At 41.7% G+C, this 16,543-nt stretch overlaps 1 protein-coding gene across 2 annotated transcripts; it reads right to left on the bottom strand.

Annotated features, from left to right (window-relative positions):
• Positions 1 to 5,699: 5,699 nt before the first annotated feature.
• On the bottom strand, positions 5,700 to 15,935 carry mier2 (mesoderm induction early response 1, family member 2). Of its 2 annotated transcripts, none has more exons than XM_068591530.1 (12): positions 15,846 to 15,935; positions 14,357 to 14,534; positions 13,311 to 13,424; positions 13,053 to 13,164; positions 12,245 to 12,324; positions 11,912 to 11,981; positions 11,671 to 11,804; positions 11,452 to 11,533; positions 9,945 to 10,039; positions 9,688 to 9,818; positions 8,628 to 8,770; positions 5,700 to 7,187 (listed from the first exon to the last, which is right to left on the bottom strand). In XM_068591530.1, exons 2-12 carry the CDS (start codon positions 14,474 to 14,476, stop codon positions 6,727 to 6,729), a joined length of 1,542 nt encoding a protein of 513 aa, XP_068447631.1. In that variant the 5' UTR covers positions 14,477 to 14,534; positions 15,846 to 15,935; the 3' UTR covers positions 5,700 to 6,726. The 2 variants fall into 2 exon arrangements, with proteins under 2 accessions (XP_068447631.1, XP_068447632.1); XM_068591531.1 differs by having other exon boundaries at positions 14,363 to 14,534.
• Positions 15,936 to 16,543: the final 608 nt, after the last annotated feature.

Raw genomic sequence — 16,543 nt, 5'->3', positions numbered from 1 at the left:
AGATGGATTTGTATTGAAGCTGACTTAAAAAAAAAAAAAAAAAGCAAACAGGTTCTAAATCAGGCGCAAACACATTAGTCAACACCTTCGCGTCACTGGGGGGTGTGGACACACACTGAGCACACGTGGGGGGCGGATTGAACAATATAAAGGACAACACATCCACCTTAATTAAGGCAGGGAGACCTGCTGGGACTGTGGCAGCATTAGCATGACTTAACACCAGCATGACGCCATGCAGTCAGGATGTTTCTCCAGCAGCAGCCACAGGCTGCCGGCATCAGCCTTGTGCGTATACTTCAGGGTAATTTGTGTGTATTAACAGTTTACTCTGTTTGCATGACAAACACCTCGCTTACCCCCGAGTCTATTAGTTCAGCACCACTGAGTTTAGTAGATAATCTTACACAAACACACTCTGTATTGCAGCTCTGTTTGACTTTTGGCGCGATCGCAGGAAGAAGGTAGAATTAAATGCACTGAACTGATAGTATTTAGCACCGGACTGCATCAGCTGCCAAAGACTATTTGAGTTTGTGAGTGGATTAATGTGCAGAAGAATACCAGGTGGGAACAGGACCAGCATGGTTAGGGTGACGCCAGAGGGGATGGATTTAAAACTGAGCTTTTTCTGCCCCCTGCTGGTTGTTTGTCGCAGCAACACGCTTATCAAGGCAAGGCAGGTTTATTTGTAGAGCACGTCACAAGTGGATTTAAAGTGATTCACATAAAACCATTAAAAGCATCACAGCATAATGCAGAAGAAAACAAGATTTAAAGACAATTGAGAACATTCATTAAACCATTAAAAGCGGTCAAAAAGTTAAAACAAAAATAGAATACAAGTTGCAGTGCAGTTTAAGAAATAAAAAGCAGAAATTGAATGTAGGGTTGAATCAGAACGCACGAAGCATTCTCAATAAAAACAAAACTAAGTTTATTTTATCTGAACTCAGGTATTTCGATTCAAGAAGTTAAATACACACGTGTGCTTTTATATCTGAAACTAAATCAAATGAAAGAGACAAATAGACTATTAGGACCGAACACAATGACTCAAATTAGTCTCACGTGTCCATCTTCAAGAAATAAGGATACTTCAAATTATATTAACGACCGTGGACTTTGGACAATTACTTAAGAGTCAGATAAACTCTTCTCAGAACTGCTGCCCGGCGCAGAGGTACAAAAGAGTAATGGTGGTGTTTTATAGTCAACTGAGATGGTGGAGGACTATAAAGATTTACATTCTCGGTCACACACTAGTGGAGACTAAGAAAATAAGAAAACATCTCTATTGTCTGCTTTGTAAATTGCACTTTAATTCAAAGGAACTTTGTCTTTTAGTTATCTGTCTTGTCAGGAATGTAGACATTACATATTTTTTTTGCGCTTGTTCTTCTGTTAACTGTGTGATTATAAAAACATAAATGTCTTTTGCTGCCGTCCCAGAGGCTCCTCCTAGAGAGTGAAAAGCCGGCTTGTGGAGCAGGAGGCCAGACGAGATAAAGAGAGCTGCAGTTACGTCACATGAGGCCTTTTCCTGCTGCGCCGCACTCGTAATCAAATCTCTCTCTTAGTCGGCTGTCTTTCTGTTTGCTTCCCAGCTGGAAACATCTGCTGGTTTGGTAACACCCGGCGGTATAAGCACTAAACTACCTTTTAAGAGACTTCATAGTCTACTTCATATTGAGGAAATAACACACAACTGTAACATTAGAGCTCTTTGGTGATTCCCCCAACTGGACAAACCTTCATAATCTGATGAAAGCTACTCAAAAAGTGTCACCGTATAGAACAGTTTTGCTTGAAGAAAAAAACCTGTACCGTAGTTTTTGGACGACACCCAAAGTAAATAAGACAATTTGTTTTTAAACTAATATATATCACCATGACACTTGTCACATTTTTTTTTGTATTATTGGCAGAAGAAAACAAAATAGCCCAACTTCTCAAGATGGATCAGTGCATTAAAAGTAATGTTTCACTGCATTAAAAATGATGTTTCTGCCTGTAGTTTCGCGCAAACTGCTGGCGATGGCTTATAACATCTAGCAATACGATGACTCATCTTTCTTTTCTTCTTCAACTTTGAGTCACTTTTTGACAATCACAGATGATGTCACTTTTTATGTCACACTACGCCAATACTGGAATAGACCCAAACTGGTAGATCATCTCACTTTTGCCTACATGCAGCAATGAATGAGGGTTAAAACCACAAGGAACTCAAGCGGAAGGACACACACCAGGGGGGGGGTTTCCTCTCTGAATGGTCGTCTTCTGACAGACACACAGATGCATTTGTTAACACACACACACACACACACACACACGCAACAGAGGGATTCACGCATCACGTCAGTGAAAGGGCTTTTATTCAAAGTGATCATGCAGTTGGTTCTACTGCCGGCTTGTCTCTGCGTGTTTAAACTTCACTTGTCTTCTGACCAGCAGAGGGCGCTAAAGAGCGAGCCAGAGGGGAGCGAAGGGGAGATTTCAAGGAGATGAAGGGAGAAGAAAGATAAATGACTCACCAGACTCCGATGACTTTGCCCAAATTTAGATTTTGCATCCATGTTTTGTCATATTTCTCTGTGACTAGTTGTTTATCCCAAAATGTGGCAGAGAGATGTGCAATGCATTTAATTGTGTGGCCCTCAAAGCTTCATGTAATCTTTCATGTTCCCAGTACGTTCTTTTCGGTAACTTTAAAAACACAGTAAACCTCTGGAAAATGTGGGCGTTGTTAGTGAGCCGCGCTATACTGACAGTGATGGAGTGAGTCACGGCTTGTTTAGACACTGTTGTTCTCACTTTGTTTTCTCAAGGCAAGGAAACACACCCTATAAAACTATACCAGGACCATCCTGCTCATGTTCTCAACACCACTCCGTAGGATATTTACATCTGGGATCAGGAATGAATAGAAAAATACAACACATTTTAAATAATATATAGGAACTGAAACACACACAGATAGACAGAATGGTCTATATATATATATATGTGTGTGTGTGTATGTATAAAGATAGATTAATATGTACACACATTTACTTATATCAAATATTTATACTATATCTTCACCATAAACATTGTGGAGTGACACTACTTCATGGCAGCGTGGCGTAAACACCAGCAGAAAGACAATCTTTCCTCAAATGCGTCTTCTGAAGGTCGAATTCGACGCCCTCGAGAAACTGTGGATGAGAAAGAGCATTTCTTCAAGGAAATTGTCTAATCAGCTCACAATTAAACTACTTAAACTACACCCGGCACAGCAGAGTCGGGGCCACAAAGTACTGCATGTTTCCAGTGAAGTGCTACTTCACTAAGATGGAGAACTGAGCAGAGTCACGATCCATTTCAATGCCCTGCAGCCAGCTAAAAGCACATGCGGGGCCGTCTGACGTGAAGCAGTGAAACAGAGAGAAAAGGTGTAATTTTGGGACCGCAATCAACAGCCTACGTGTCTCTGGAACACCTGTTTTTGTCTAAATGAATATCTTTAGATGTGCAAGCAAAGGGCTTTACCAACATCTTAGGAAAAACACAAATTACACGGATAAACTAAGTAGATCATTTATCTTCCGTGTGAGCCATGTGTTAGCTGGAGCGTTCCTCCCTGCTGTCCGGTGGCATGACACTTCATCACGGGCAGGAAGACGCAGCGGGGCCGACCGGGGCCGACCGGAGCCGACCGGGGCCGACCGGGGCCCGAGAGGAGAGACGGGAATAACATTTGGCTCATGTTGTATAAATGCCTGACACAAGATATGTGTTTTTTTTTTAAAGACCGTTATTACTGGATTACATCAGAGTTTCGGAGTAATTTGATGACACTAGTTTGCTCGCTTGAGGAAGTATAAAACCACAACACGTGCATCATGGGTCAGGTTGACTTTGTCCGTCCGTTGAATATCCTGAAGTCATTGAAATGGTTCAGTCTTCTGTTCCTGGACTGCGGATGTTGAAGGAAGCAGTCGGGGCTGTGAGAGATGACCTTGCTCTCTGCTTCGTCCGCATGAGGACAAATATGAGTGCGGCTCTGATGTACTTCTACTCGGACACGTCAACGTGTTCACGGGAAACTACTTTCTAGATCTCACTTTCTGGAGATCTGGATTTTTCAGTTGAAACTTTAAATTAATTACCAAACTCTCACAGTTTATAGTTGTGAACAAACAAGTTCAGGTGCTGTGTCACAAATAATTCAAAATGCAATTGAGTATTTCACTCCTTTTAATCGTATCTTTTTTTCTTTTTTTTTTACAAAAAAAGATTATTAACAAACACAACAGAAGCAATAAAATGTAGAAACTGCAAAGAAGTAAAAATAATGAATAATAAACGACAGTGATTCGGCGCCTTTTCCTGCCGCTCCCCCGCCGCCCCTCCCCCACTGTAAACAAAGACCAAACATACGCACTGAAACCGGATTTAACAGGACTTACAGGAAGAGCTCACACATTTACAGACGGAAACATGAAATAAATAGGACCGATGGAAGGATGAACACGTACCATGTGACCAAAATATACTGACTATATATTTATGCTATACCACATACTATATGAATGGATACACAAATCAATACATGATTTTGTGAAATGACGACAAAGACACATTAAAGCTCATCAATGTATGATTACCTAAGTTCACATAATAAAATATTCGCTGTAATAATCATATATCCATCTATATTTATCAGATATAAACCCAAATACAATTCTCAACCTGGACGCGGTCCCTTCCTCTACGATATGAAACTGTGTTTCTTTTATTTTGAAATCATTCCCTTAAAGCTCCGTCTGTGCTTTAGAAAATATATATTTAAATATTCTGTGAGATGATGAATGTGTGCTGACAATATAAAAGTTGTTCATCTTTTAACAAATCCAATTGACGAGGCCATGAGACGTTTGGGACACTGGGAAAAAAAAGTTGGGAATCTCCGATGCACTTTTAAAGAGATTTGCTTCTACATACGTGACATTTGTACGTATACTTCTTTATGTCTGGCAGAGGTCAGAGAAGAAAACATTTCAGAAGGTAATAAGTGATTGTCTGTGTTTTTAGGTTGGGTCTATCCCACCATGACACTGAAAACATCACCAATGTACTCGTGTTGGAGGTTACTTGAATATAAAGGCAGCAGAAGATATCAGAGCCGGTACATTTGATGATCTTTGGACTCATTACCTCCACCGAGGAGTTTGTCTTCGGTTGGGCTTGTTGGTTTGTTTGCATGCTGGATTATGTAAAAGGACTTTCCTGATTTTCAGGAAACTTGGTGGAGAGAGAAAGAAGGGGGGCGGGGGAGGGGCTTTAAACAGCCTTGATAGAAATTTGCACTCGCCTCTAGCTGCATGTTTTTACTGTTACGCCAACAGGACCATTTTAATCCAACGAACTTCTAACAGTATAACAGCTTTCCTGTCTGACCTATATGATCCAGAGTGATAGCAGCTGACCCACTGATGAACATGTTGGGGATCATTAAAGCTGCAGAACCTGAGAGAGAGAGAGAGAGAGAGAGAGAGAGAGAGAGAGAGAGAGAGAGAGAGAGAGAGAGAGAGAGAGAGAGAGAGAGAGAGAGAGAGAGAGAGAGAGAGAGAGAGAGAGAGAGAGAGAGAGAGAGAGAGAGAGAGAGAGAGAGAGAGAGAGAGAGGTTGTATTCAGTGACTTAACTATGTTCGTATATGTACATTTGTTCATTTTATTGTATGCCTATTCTGCAGGTTATGGGATACTTAATATTCAACATGATAGAAACGGTGATTAGAAATGACAAAGCACTTCACCTTGATACATCTTAATGTGAACAAAGATGAAAACTTTCACAGAAGTGAAAAACAAAAATGAAACCTGCAAAAATATGGAGCTCCTTTTTTCTTAAAACCTTGTTGAAATATCAACCTCAGAAAATATTATTTAGTTTCAGCTCTTTATATTTAAACAAAATACTTGAGACAGTTTGACTCTTCCGCCAAATGTGTTCAGACAGGAGTGGAGGAGTGCAAACAAAACAGAAACACGTACTGTTTAAATAAAGTATTCTTCATATAGATTGGATGGACAAACTTTACTCTGCGGTCAGACCTACAGCAGCCGTGTCACCGTATCAGTCTGCGGAAACAAAACCCCAAATGGCTGCAGCGGCCAAAGTGCCGAGCGATACGCAGAACATACCGAAAGAAACGTGATTGATTCTCCATGGAAGAAGTTTGGAGTTGCAATTAAACATTGCCATCCTGATAAATAAGAAAACAAACAAACAGTGGTAAACATTGTCAATCATGGATCTGTTTATAGATAATAATGAACGGCGAGTCACTTTGAGGTTGTTCGCGTGCTTTCTGCAGCTTGCGTCAGCCGCACTGTGCTTTCACAAGTATAAATCATAACCAATCATAAGCTCAGCCCTGGTGCAGGATGTGGCAATAAACTGTTAATGAAAACATAATCAACACCTGAAAGTTGTGATTAACACTCGTCATTCCACAATGGACAGAGGGTTCAAGTGTCTTTGTTTAAAAAGAGGGTTCAGACAGACGAGGAACCCCCGACACAGGTAAGTAGGTCCATCCTTTTTCACAAAGTTAGGTAAAAGCACTTTTTGTCCTGGTTGCTTCAAGCCCGGTGTAAATACCAAGGCGGGTCAAAGATCTCCACACGGGGCAAACTATTCAGGGTACCACTCAGTTTAGACTTCCCCACGTCCCTTCACTGTGTGAGCGAGTGGGGATGCTGGACGGTAGGCGCGTGCAGCAGGCTGCCCAGCGCCTGGAAGTGTGATGGGAGGGCAGAAGATGAGGGAGGTGAGGCAGACGGCAGGCTGAATTCCACTTGTGCCCCGTGGTGGGAGCCGGTCCCCCTGCCTGCTGTGTCACAGCCAGGGCCCTCTGAAACAAAAGGTCCACTGCACATGTGCAGCTGGTAAAAGCAGGAGCCCGGCAGGCAGTGGTCGTCATGGCAGGACAGAGGGCTCCCGCCGGCCCACTGTGTGCTCTGGGGAAAGGGCTGGGACTGGAGCTGAACTAGCGCCGCGGGACAACGGCCGTCCGAGCCAGGATCCCGCAGGCCGTCCATGTCGTCCATGGGCGGGAGGGAGAAGGGACAGCCAAACAGCTGCTGAGGACATCCGGCGCCGCACAGGTCCGACGACCCCATCACCAGCTCATCATCTGGAAAGATGGAGAGGAGTTCATAAAATGTCTGCATTCATTCCACTCGGACAATTATACTGATGAAAGAACTCCAATGGAGATTTAATAGAAATTATTTGTAGAAGGTTATATTTAATTTGCCTAAGGCCTTTTGAGCAACCCTCTTTTGCCAAATGCAAGTGAAACATGTATCTGCTTCATTGTTATATGACTATTTAATCTAAACAAAATTGTTGCTCTACATTTTATATTTTAATCCATCTGTAAATTAATATTCTTTTTTATTGCTAATTTTTATTTTTAATTTTTAATCTGTTTCCATTACTGTTTTACTGTTTATTTATATTACTTGATTCTGTTTTTAAAAAAAAAAATCTTATTACTGTGAGCACTGCTGCTGTAATCCTGTAATTTCCCCACTGAGGGACTAATAAAGGATTATCTTATTTTATCTTGTAAATAAAAGTCATTTGAACTTTAATCTACGGTAAAGATTTACGAGACAAATATTGATCTTGATTTAATTTCCATTTTGTACAGCAGAGATACACTTTGAACAGATCTGATAGATAGATAGTGTCGTTTAATAGCCAGAGGAGGCTTTATTGGCCAAAAAGCACTGCACACAACCGCACTGTACCTTTAGGCTATGACTAGAGTTTAATAATCAACCTCAGGCAAGTTAACGATGTTTGTTTCAAATCACCACATTATTCATATTCTCTCTCTCTCTCTCAGTCTCTCTTCTTGCCTTTCTTTACCTGCAGGCCCAGCCTGCTTTCTGTGGCCTCTCTGGACCGAGTTCATGGCTTTAAGAGAAAGCGGGGAGTTCGTCTGCGGCGGGGACGGCTCTCTTCCTCTGAAGCATCATGTCAACAGGTGTGCATGCACACACACACACACACACACACACACACACACACACACACACACACACACACACACACACATACACGTACGTAGGTACAGACATGCAGACGTGCACGCACAAACACAACACAGGACACACAGAGACAAAGAAAATAGTGGGGGAAACAAAAGGAGGAGAGACATAAAAATGATTCATAACATAAGATAATGGGTATGTGATGTCAAAGTAAAAGGCATGTAATCAAACAAAACATTCAATGGACAAAAATGAAATCCATAGAACTGCGTGTACAACATGATGGATAGCATAAATTATGTGATTTGTGTCCAACATGGTATGGTTTATATGGAAGAAAAGATGCACATCTCTCTCTGATTCAGCTCTGTGACCAGCTTCCACTTCAAATGAGTGGAAATCCGAGCTTTTATTGCACATGTGCTCGTTTTATGAGCAGTTCTTCTGTCGTTATGCAAACATGAGATAATGGAAATAACAATAGCTGTAACACTTCACAATTAGTCACGCTGGTTGTCTGTAATAGAGCAAATACCGAGGCAGTTGAGCCAACACATCAGGTGCTTGTTTACCTTGTTTGTGTGGGTCCAGGCTCGACTGGGGAGGTGATGGGGACTGCAGCTGTCCAGTGTCCATGGAGCTGTGAGACAACAAGCCGGGCGAGTTGTTGCTCCCCTCCAGCTCCCCGACCTCCCCGTCCTGGTCTCCATCCTCCCTGCAGCACACAACACAAGCTCTGTTAGCGTTGCATTGTGCACGTCAACGGTGGAAAGTTGTCGAGAGAGAATATCAGATTTAAAACACAAAGAGCAGAAGAATGACACAGTGGTGTATACACCCTTTGTTGTTATCCTAATACAGTGGGGAAGAATGGAAACTTGTTATGGTGGCCCTGTTACTCTGGATAGTCAAAAGAACACACTGTCAACGGTGTTGATAGTGGAAAAAATCTTTGGTACACAGCAGCTCCACGTGCTGCTGCGTCATCAGTGTGAGGTCACCAGCAACGGGGCTCTTATTATACAATTATAAGTTTGAATTTCAGTTAAGTGGCATCCTTTTAACCAGAAAATATGTAAAGAAAACAAACAAGTATTTGCTTAAAATAATTCAGTAATTTGTAAAGTATTGCAAAACAGATGCCCAAAACGATTACTCTCGTGTGACAAAGCCACAACTAATGGGAATTATAAAACAAATAACTTTATACAAGGTCTGGTGTCACTTAACTAGGTTCTCAGAATATAACTGTGATGGATTTATTAGGAAGTTCAGATGAAAACACAACATTGACATTTAAACTGTTTTTCCCTGCACGTTTGAAAATAAAGATCAAGCTACAGGAAGTAAAATTAGAAGTTAACTTAATAAATGATTTGTAGGATTAGATCCCCGTGTTGGCTGCGTAGTAATGATGCGTGGGACGACGCAAGGTTGGGTGAGTTTAGAAAACATTAGGAGGTGCAGGCGGGTGACAAAGCGTCCGCGTATGTTGTTAATCACGCACACACACACATACACACACAGTCGAGTTATATTCATTATAGAAAGATGATGTAATATTAAAAACGCAAACCTTGATCGAAGCTTTGAATGTAAAATGACGTTTGGTACAGCCCTAAGCATACTTACATGTTCCCTGATTGGAGGCTGAACTTCTTGCGGCTGAGCCTGGTGGCCTGCTGGGTAAAGTACTCGTGGCGGTCAGACTTCTTCCACATGTAGTAATACTCCACACACTCCCCAACGGAGCGCGTTCGTACCTGAAGAGGAGAAAAACGTTTTTGCTTCGAGAAAAAAAAAAAAAAAAGTCCCACTAAAAGTCCCAATAATTAGCCTCGAGCAGGTCACAACATAAAATGTCAACGTCTTGTCTCCCGAGCACTCACCTTGTTACCCTGAATGAGGTTGAAGTTTTTCCCGTAAACCCGATAGCCGTGCTCAAAGTTCCTACACTCCTCCTCACTCCAGGAACAGAGCTCTTCTAAAGAGAGAGAAAAGCACAGATTCATAACACAAGAGTATTTCAGGACTACTTTTTATTCTTAGTTTGCATAATTTGCATTAAAAAACAAATATGAATGCGATTCAGTCACAACTTTATGCTGTCAATTTTCACCCGCCCCCCATGGAATCTGCACCTGCAGAATTCTCCATTCAAACCATTTAAACATCATTTTAAATGAATTGAGCAAATCAGCCTTCTGCAGACTGGATCAAGCCAGCTGCAGAGCAACCGGTACGGGATGTGTCAGAATGCATCAGTGTGGTCAGGGCTCTATGGCTCTGCAGTGGGTCGGTTTTTTTTTCAAGCAAAGGTCTTGGACTTAAACTGGAGCCTCGCTGCTGAGTAAGAGGTCACGAGGTGAACGGTTTCTCTTGTAGTGTCGGAGTCAGCAGCTGGTGTTGCACTGACAAGGTACCAGATACAGTCATACTCTGCAGTATCCTCCAGCCGTAATGCTTTCATAGGCCTAAAATATTGGTTTTCCCACGTGGGTGAAAATTCTCTTTTGTTCTGCAGTTTATGGAACTCAATGATTGATTTCAGGATCCCAAATAAAGACACAGTCTCCACTTTTAAATCAATGCCTTCTCCTTTCTTTGTGAATGATGAGATTCTACATGTGTTGCATCTGCAATTTAGTTCTTTAAGTTTCTGAAACATGTTACTTCTTGAGAATGTTATTTTTAAAACTGTTGGGCAATTGCATACCCTTCTTTTCCAAGGAGCTCATGATCTCATCCTAAAGTTTGGCAATGGGACTCTTACTGGACAGGACTTGTACGCAGTGTCTCTCTTTATACCATACAGTACTGTTCAGGACTGTGGGATAAATGCACTTTGTGCACTTAAGAATCCCCCAGAATCCCCTAATTTCTTATCTATTGCCTAAATCCTGTACATGTAGAGTCCTCCAAGTTCAGGTCGGCCTCTTTCAATTAAGTGGAATAAATTAAAACCAGCTGTAATCCTCCTACATCAACAAATCTGTCACTTATTTTCTGCATCTGCAGAGCAAAATGTTGGTTTCTGATCTTGTTGATAAACTCCTCTTTGCTATTTCTAATTTTGTTTGCATAAAATGCAGTTATTAAAACTATATCAATAACTGCAGGGAGGACCGATTCCCCTTGTTGTGTTGTTGCTAGCCTCATGTTGTTGAAGGGAGTGACTCTTCTACCAAAACAGTTTTGCTGTTTCTTTCTGAAGAAATGAATGGACGCACAATTAAATATGGGCAACACAAACCCAAACTCTAAATAATGTTAACTACGACATTAGCGAATTAACAAAACGATTAGATATTTTTGTATCAGTCTTCATCACTGTCATTGAGTGGAATATGAATATGATTAATAACAAGTACTGGAGGACAATGGGAAGGTTCTTACCACTGAACACTTTCACATTGAAGCGTAATCGTCTCAGTGCCTCGTCTGCATTGAAGTTGCATTTCACTAGTTCATACAGTGCCTGAGAATCAGGAGAAAATCCGGAGAATGCGGCAAAAAGGTTAAGAGTTTACAAAGAGAAACACAAACATCTGATCTCTATGTTTACACTACACTACTTGACAGTGTCCTCTGGGATACAATTTAAAGTGACCATACCTGTTGGTTGTCTCGGACAGTGCATGCGGCCCCCTCCTGGCCGTATGGTGTCTGTGCGGTCAGCAAGAACTCTTCCACTTCCTGCATTGGCAGAACTCCTGGCCTCCACAGACACTGGTCCTCGCTGCCGCAGGCTGGACGAGCAAAGACATGAGGGTACATTTCAAATCCTACACAAAAGGTGCTTTAATCATCTGAAATGACTTGGTGATTGGAAGATTTCATAAAACAGTTTTCTAACCGTTCTCCTGGTAGGTATGTGAACCGAGTGGAGGGATTTTTGCCTGATACAAAGAGCCAACCATGATCTCCTGAGAATAAAATCAAAGACAAAGTCTGTCACAGCTCTCAAATGGAAAAAATACACAAGGTTGGAGCCAGAATTTAGAAATTAGGGTTCAGAAGTTTTACTTGACTTGACAATATTAAGCGATGGGATATGCAGCTGCAACACATTTAGCTGTCGACCGTCATACATTGACTATGAAGAAGAACCTCAGACACAACCCCACTTCAAAAAAATCAGCTTGTGTATGTTTTAAAAAGGCCCCACTGATCGTGCGGTGTGTGTTACCTTGTGCTCTTCATTGGAGGGAATAGATGCATCGTCAGAGTCCTCATCGGATGAGCTGACTAATGTGTCTTTGTCTCCACCTGAAAGACAAAACATCAGAGAGGAGTTTCAGCCAATCCTTTGAAACACTGTAGATATTCTGGACTTTAAAAGATTTGGGCATAAATTTCTGCTGACACATCACAGTAACTTCAAACAATATTTCTGGAACTTGTTGGTTTCTGCAACACTTTGTTGTTTTTTAGTTGTTTTTTTATTATTATTGAAACCCACCAAAGATAGCAACAAGAAGCAATGGAAGTTATATAATAAAAACAAAAATGCAATATACATCCAACTTAATATAAAATACAATTCAGAATAAAGCAGTGAAGATCAGTCGAAGGCTGTTTGAATATATTTAAACTCCATCAGTTCAGAAATGTTAGAGTGTCTTTGACATCATTCAGTCACATGGAGACAGATACAGAAAGCAGAACATGCTGCCATACCAGGAAGTTCCCAGATCACATTACACAGAAATAAACAAATCACAGCTTTCATGTAATTTCCTGACATCATAAACTCTGGCATGTCATGGTATTGAAATGGGCCGCCTCGCTGTAAGTAACATGCTGCAGCCTCAGCAAAGCACTGATTTTAAATTGAATGATGAGGAAAACAAAAAAAGGCTTCAGGGATGTTCTTTACTTTCAGTGCCACTATACAGTTTCATCAGAAGACAAAAGGCTCAGAGTGTGCATAAGGTTTAAAGCTTTGAAAATGCCATGTATCGTAATGTGTGAATAGACGTCTTTGTGTGCGTTACCTTGGAGGCGGCGAAGTAGATCTGAGGTGTTTGAGGTGACTGAGGGGGTGAGATCATCAGCTAAGGATTCGTCTTCCTCCTCCGCAGGAAAGATATCCTCAGTTATCTGATCCTGTGCAACACAAATTAAGAGAGCAATAGAGCAGCAAAGTAGAGCAAAGCACAACACAGCAACGTAAACAATTACACAGCATGCACTATGTATATATATATATATATATATGTCGTAAACGAACAGTTCTCGGCGTCGTATCTCACCTTGTCCAGTGTCATGTCGGGCCGGCTGGCAGCCGTGTGACAGCTCTCCTTCTCTGGGTCGGACACCGTGTAGCCGTACAGAGCCAGCAGCTCCTCCAAAGGAAGCTCACCGGCCTACAAACACAGAGATGCAGAGGGAGACAGCTGATCGCACATGTGATAATCAATAGCGGATTGTTTTATATCATTTCCAGAGCTGGGTTTTCAGAGGTTTGTTTGGATTCATTAAACTTGAAAACAGGACAAACTGATTCAGTTAAGGCTGCAAGGAATACTTCATTTTTTGTATTAATCTTGAGGATTATGTTCTAGATTCATCGTTTGGTTTATCAAAAGTCCCAGTTGCTGGCTTTTCATGTCTAGTTTGTCAGTCCACCACCTAAATATGTTCAGTTATATACGATTTAAAAACAATTAAAACCAGGAAAAGAAGAATGAAAACAGAATTTTCTGCCATTCATGCAGGAAAATTACTGAACAATTCATCAATTCTTTGGTAAAAAAAAAAACAGTTCAAAAACAGCTTTTGTCAATTGAGCAATTGTGTAGTCAACTCAATGTTGCAGCTCTACTTTTTAGCCAAGTTTGCCTTTTGTAATGCAAAAGTCTATAGCTTACAGTTTATAAAGCAAAACCATTATCTGTATATACTGCCGATTAGACCATGTTTCGTTTGCACACTTCTCCACATAAGTACTATATGACAGAAAGGAAGACAGTGACACTATGTGTGTAAATGCAGTTCCCGTCAACAGGTGTTACTGTGGGCTCTGACACAGAGATGTCTACTGCTAACAAACTAGATGCACTGGCTAGGTGGTTTTGTAATATATACTATAAATGGCAGTAGTGCATCTTACATCGCAAAAAAAAACTATGCACTGTAATTTAAATCAAAGCACAAATAGCAATACTGTGACAGTGGGTGTGTGAGTGATGCAGGGAGGTCTGCAGCAGTTAGATTCACGTGATCCAAAGAAAAATATGTTGAAGAGACTGTGGCTTTCATCCAGCAACTAACTTTAACGTATACGGACATGGCTGACCCGTACAGTGTGGGACTGCGCTGCCATCTTCATGGGGCGAAAGTTCTTCTCCAACTGCTCTACGGCCCGGAAAGACTTCGTCTGCTTCTGCCGCTGAGGGCCCTCATCACTGTGCCTCATCCACTCTCCACTAGGCCACAACCGCCACACTTCTTCTCTTCAGGGGCTCTTCACACACCTGCATACGCAAACAAACACAGTGGTAGTAGCAGCTGATCCACCGGCTCATACCATTACAGATCAGCTGACTTCTAACTTATGAGACCTGCAGTCGGGATACAAGTATCATTCAAATAATCATATTCTGCACTCAATGTGCGGCACTCATTTCACAACTACACTTGAAATATTTGTAACAATGCATAGTGCACTTTATACACTTAGCGAAACTGATTGTGCAATACTGTTGTCAGATTTGTATATGTTTGATTAGCATTTATAGCGATATTTTCTTAATTTTGAGTTTATTGTAATTCTGTGTGTAAGGACCTAGCAAAATAAGCTTTTCATTGTACAGAATAACTATCATCTGTGCGTGTGACAATAAATATGTTGTAATTTCAATATTTCTACACGTTATTGTGATATAATATAAGCTACTGCTGAAACACAAAACACAATCAGCTAAAGTTTTTTCATTTGGTGTGACAGCACATTTGGTGTCAATATAGTTTTTTTGGGGGTGGGGGGGGGGGATAATATATTAATGTGGGATATACTGTATGTCTTTGACGAAGCTATGCCAGTTAAGGCCACCATAGAGTTTACTGGGGAAACAACTTGTATAGTTAGGTGGGGTGAGAGGGGATGTAGCCGACACAAGCCCACACCGAGTGCCCCCCCACTCATTGAATTAGATTATACGCTACTTCTCCAACACACCCTTCCTGGGTGAAGAAGTTGTAAAAGTCCCGTAAAAGGCTAAAGGCTCACGCGGCGTGCCTCTCCTCGCCCATCGGGTGCTGTCTGCCTGACTCGGGGCGCTTTCCTGTGACTTGGTGCTGAACGTCTCTTCCTCTCCCCGGCTCGCTGCGAGTCGCACAAGAAGGAAATAAGTAGTTCTCAATATTTCCAGAAAAAAAGAAACGCTCGTGAGTTTGCCGCCGCCCGCCAAGTCGTGACATCTTTCCCCCGAAACTTTTTGTTTGCCCACTCAATCCACTCGCGCACCTGAAATAGTTCAGCACCAACCGTGTACGAGCCCGCCGCGGCTCCCCTATTGTTTTCCACGGGTTTACTATCAAGGCGGAGGGAATGGCTCTTTAACGCTAAGAACGCGGAGAGAGCGAGAGCGAGAGGCGATACGCCGGGGAGGTTCTCCATTTCTCCCGCAGCTAAAATGTCCCCGAAGCCCTCTTTCCGCCGGCGTTAACCGGCCGGCGGAACCGTCGACGCTCTCGTGCACCGTACGGCGCGACACGAGCCTCGAATTCGGTCCCGTTTTTCTATCATTCGAGTCGTTACATTCCTCGTTTTTTCTCTCACTTACCTCCGCCATTCCGTTTCTGCGCAAGCTGACTATTGCCCGGATGTTGTAGGTCTGCTCCTCTGTACAGCAGCTCCGTTTATTGCCGCAACGATTCAGCAACAGCGACTGTTAGTTAGTTAGGTGCAGACTCGAGTATTGACTATATTTCCAAGTAATTCAGCTATTTTTGTCTCGCTTGACAGCTGGCGTTTAATAATTCCCCCGCTAGTTCTTTTTTATTATTAAATCTCTCTCCACACTTTCGGTATCAATAATAAAAAAAAAAGTCTGCTCTTCTGCAATGTTTTAGAAAACATACTTCAAAAGAATATACAACTCATGTTTAATAAATACCCTACAGATGGACATTCACTTATTTGATATATATATATATACGTTTTTATAAAAATATTGACCCGCTTGTTGTCTCTTTTTTTGTTTTTGTTTTAACAACATAATGTATCGCATTACGATATGAACGTTATATTTAAATGTCATCTCTCAACCAACACGTCCATATGGTCCACACATGGTGACTATAGGCTCGAGCTCAATGAGGGAGGGGACTTGACGTGCAGATAAAGATATAACTGTCTTTCCTCGGCCTGTGATAGCTTACAGCGCTCAAGAGATAGGAGAGGCAGGGTTAATGTGTAGGTTGACAACACGTGACACGATGCAGCCACAATATACAAAGTAGATCACATGATCAGTTAATT

Source organism: Clinocottus analis, unplaced genomic scaffold (assembly GCF_023055335.1).
Source record: "Clinocottus analis isolate CAN_PGR_092001 unplaced genomic scaffold, fCliAna1.0.p SCAF_25, whole genome shotgun sequence".
NCBI classification, from domain to species: domain Eukaryota; kingdom Metazoa; phylum Chordata; class Actinopteri; order Perciformes; family Cottidae; genus Clinocottus; species Clinocottus analis.
Note: the sequence above shows the minus strand (reverse complement) of the source record. Positions and strands in the feature narration are given on the sequence as shown.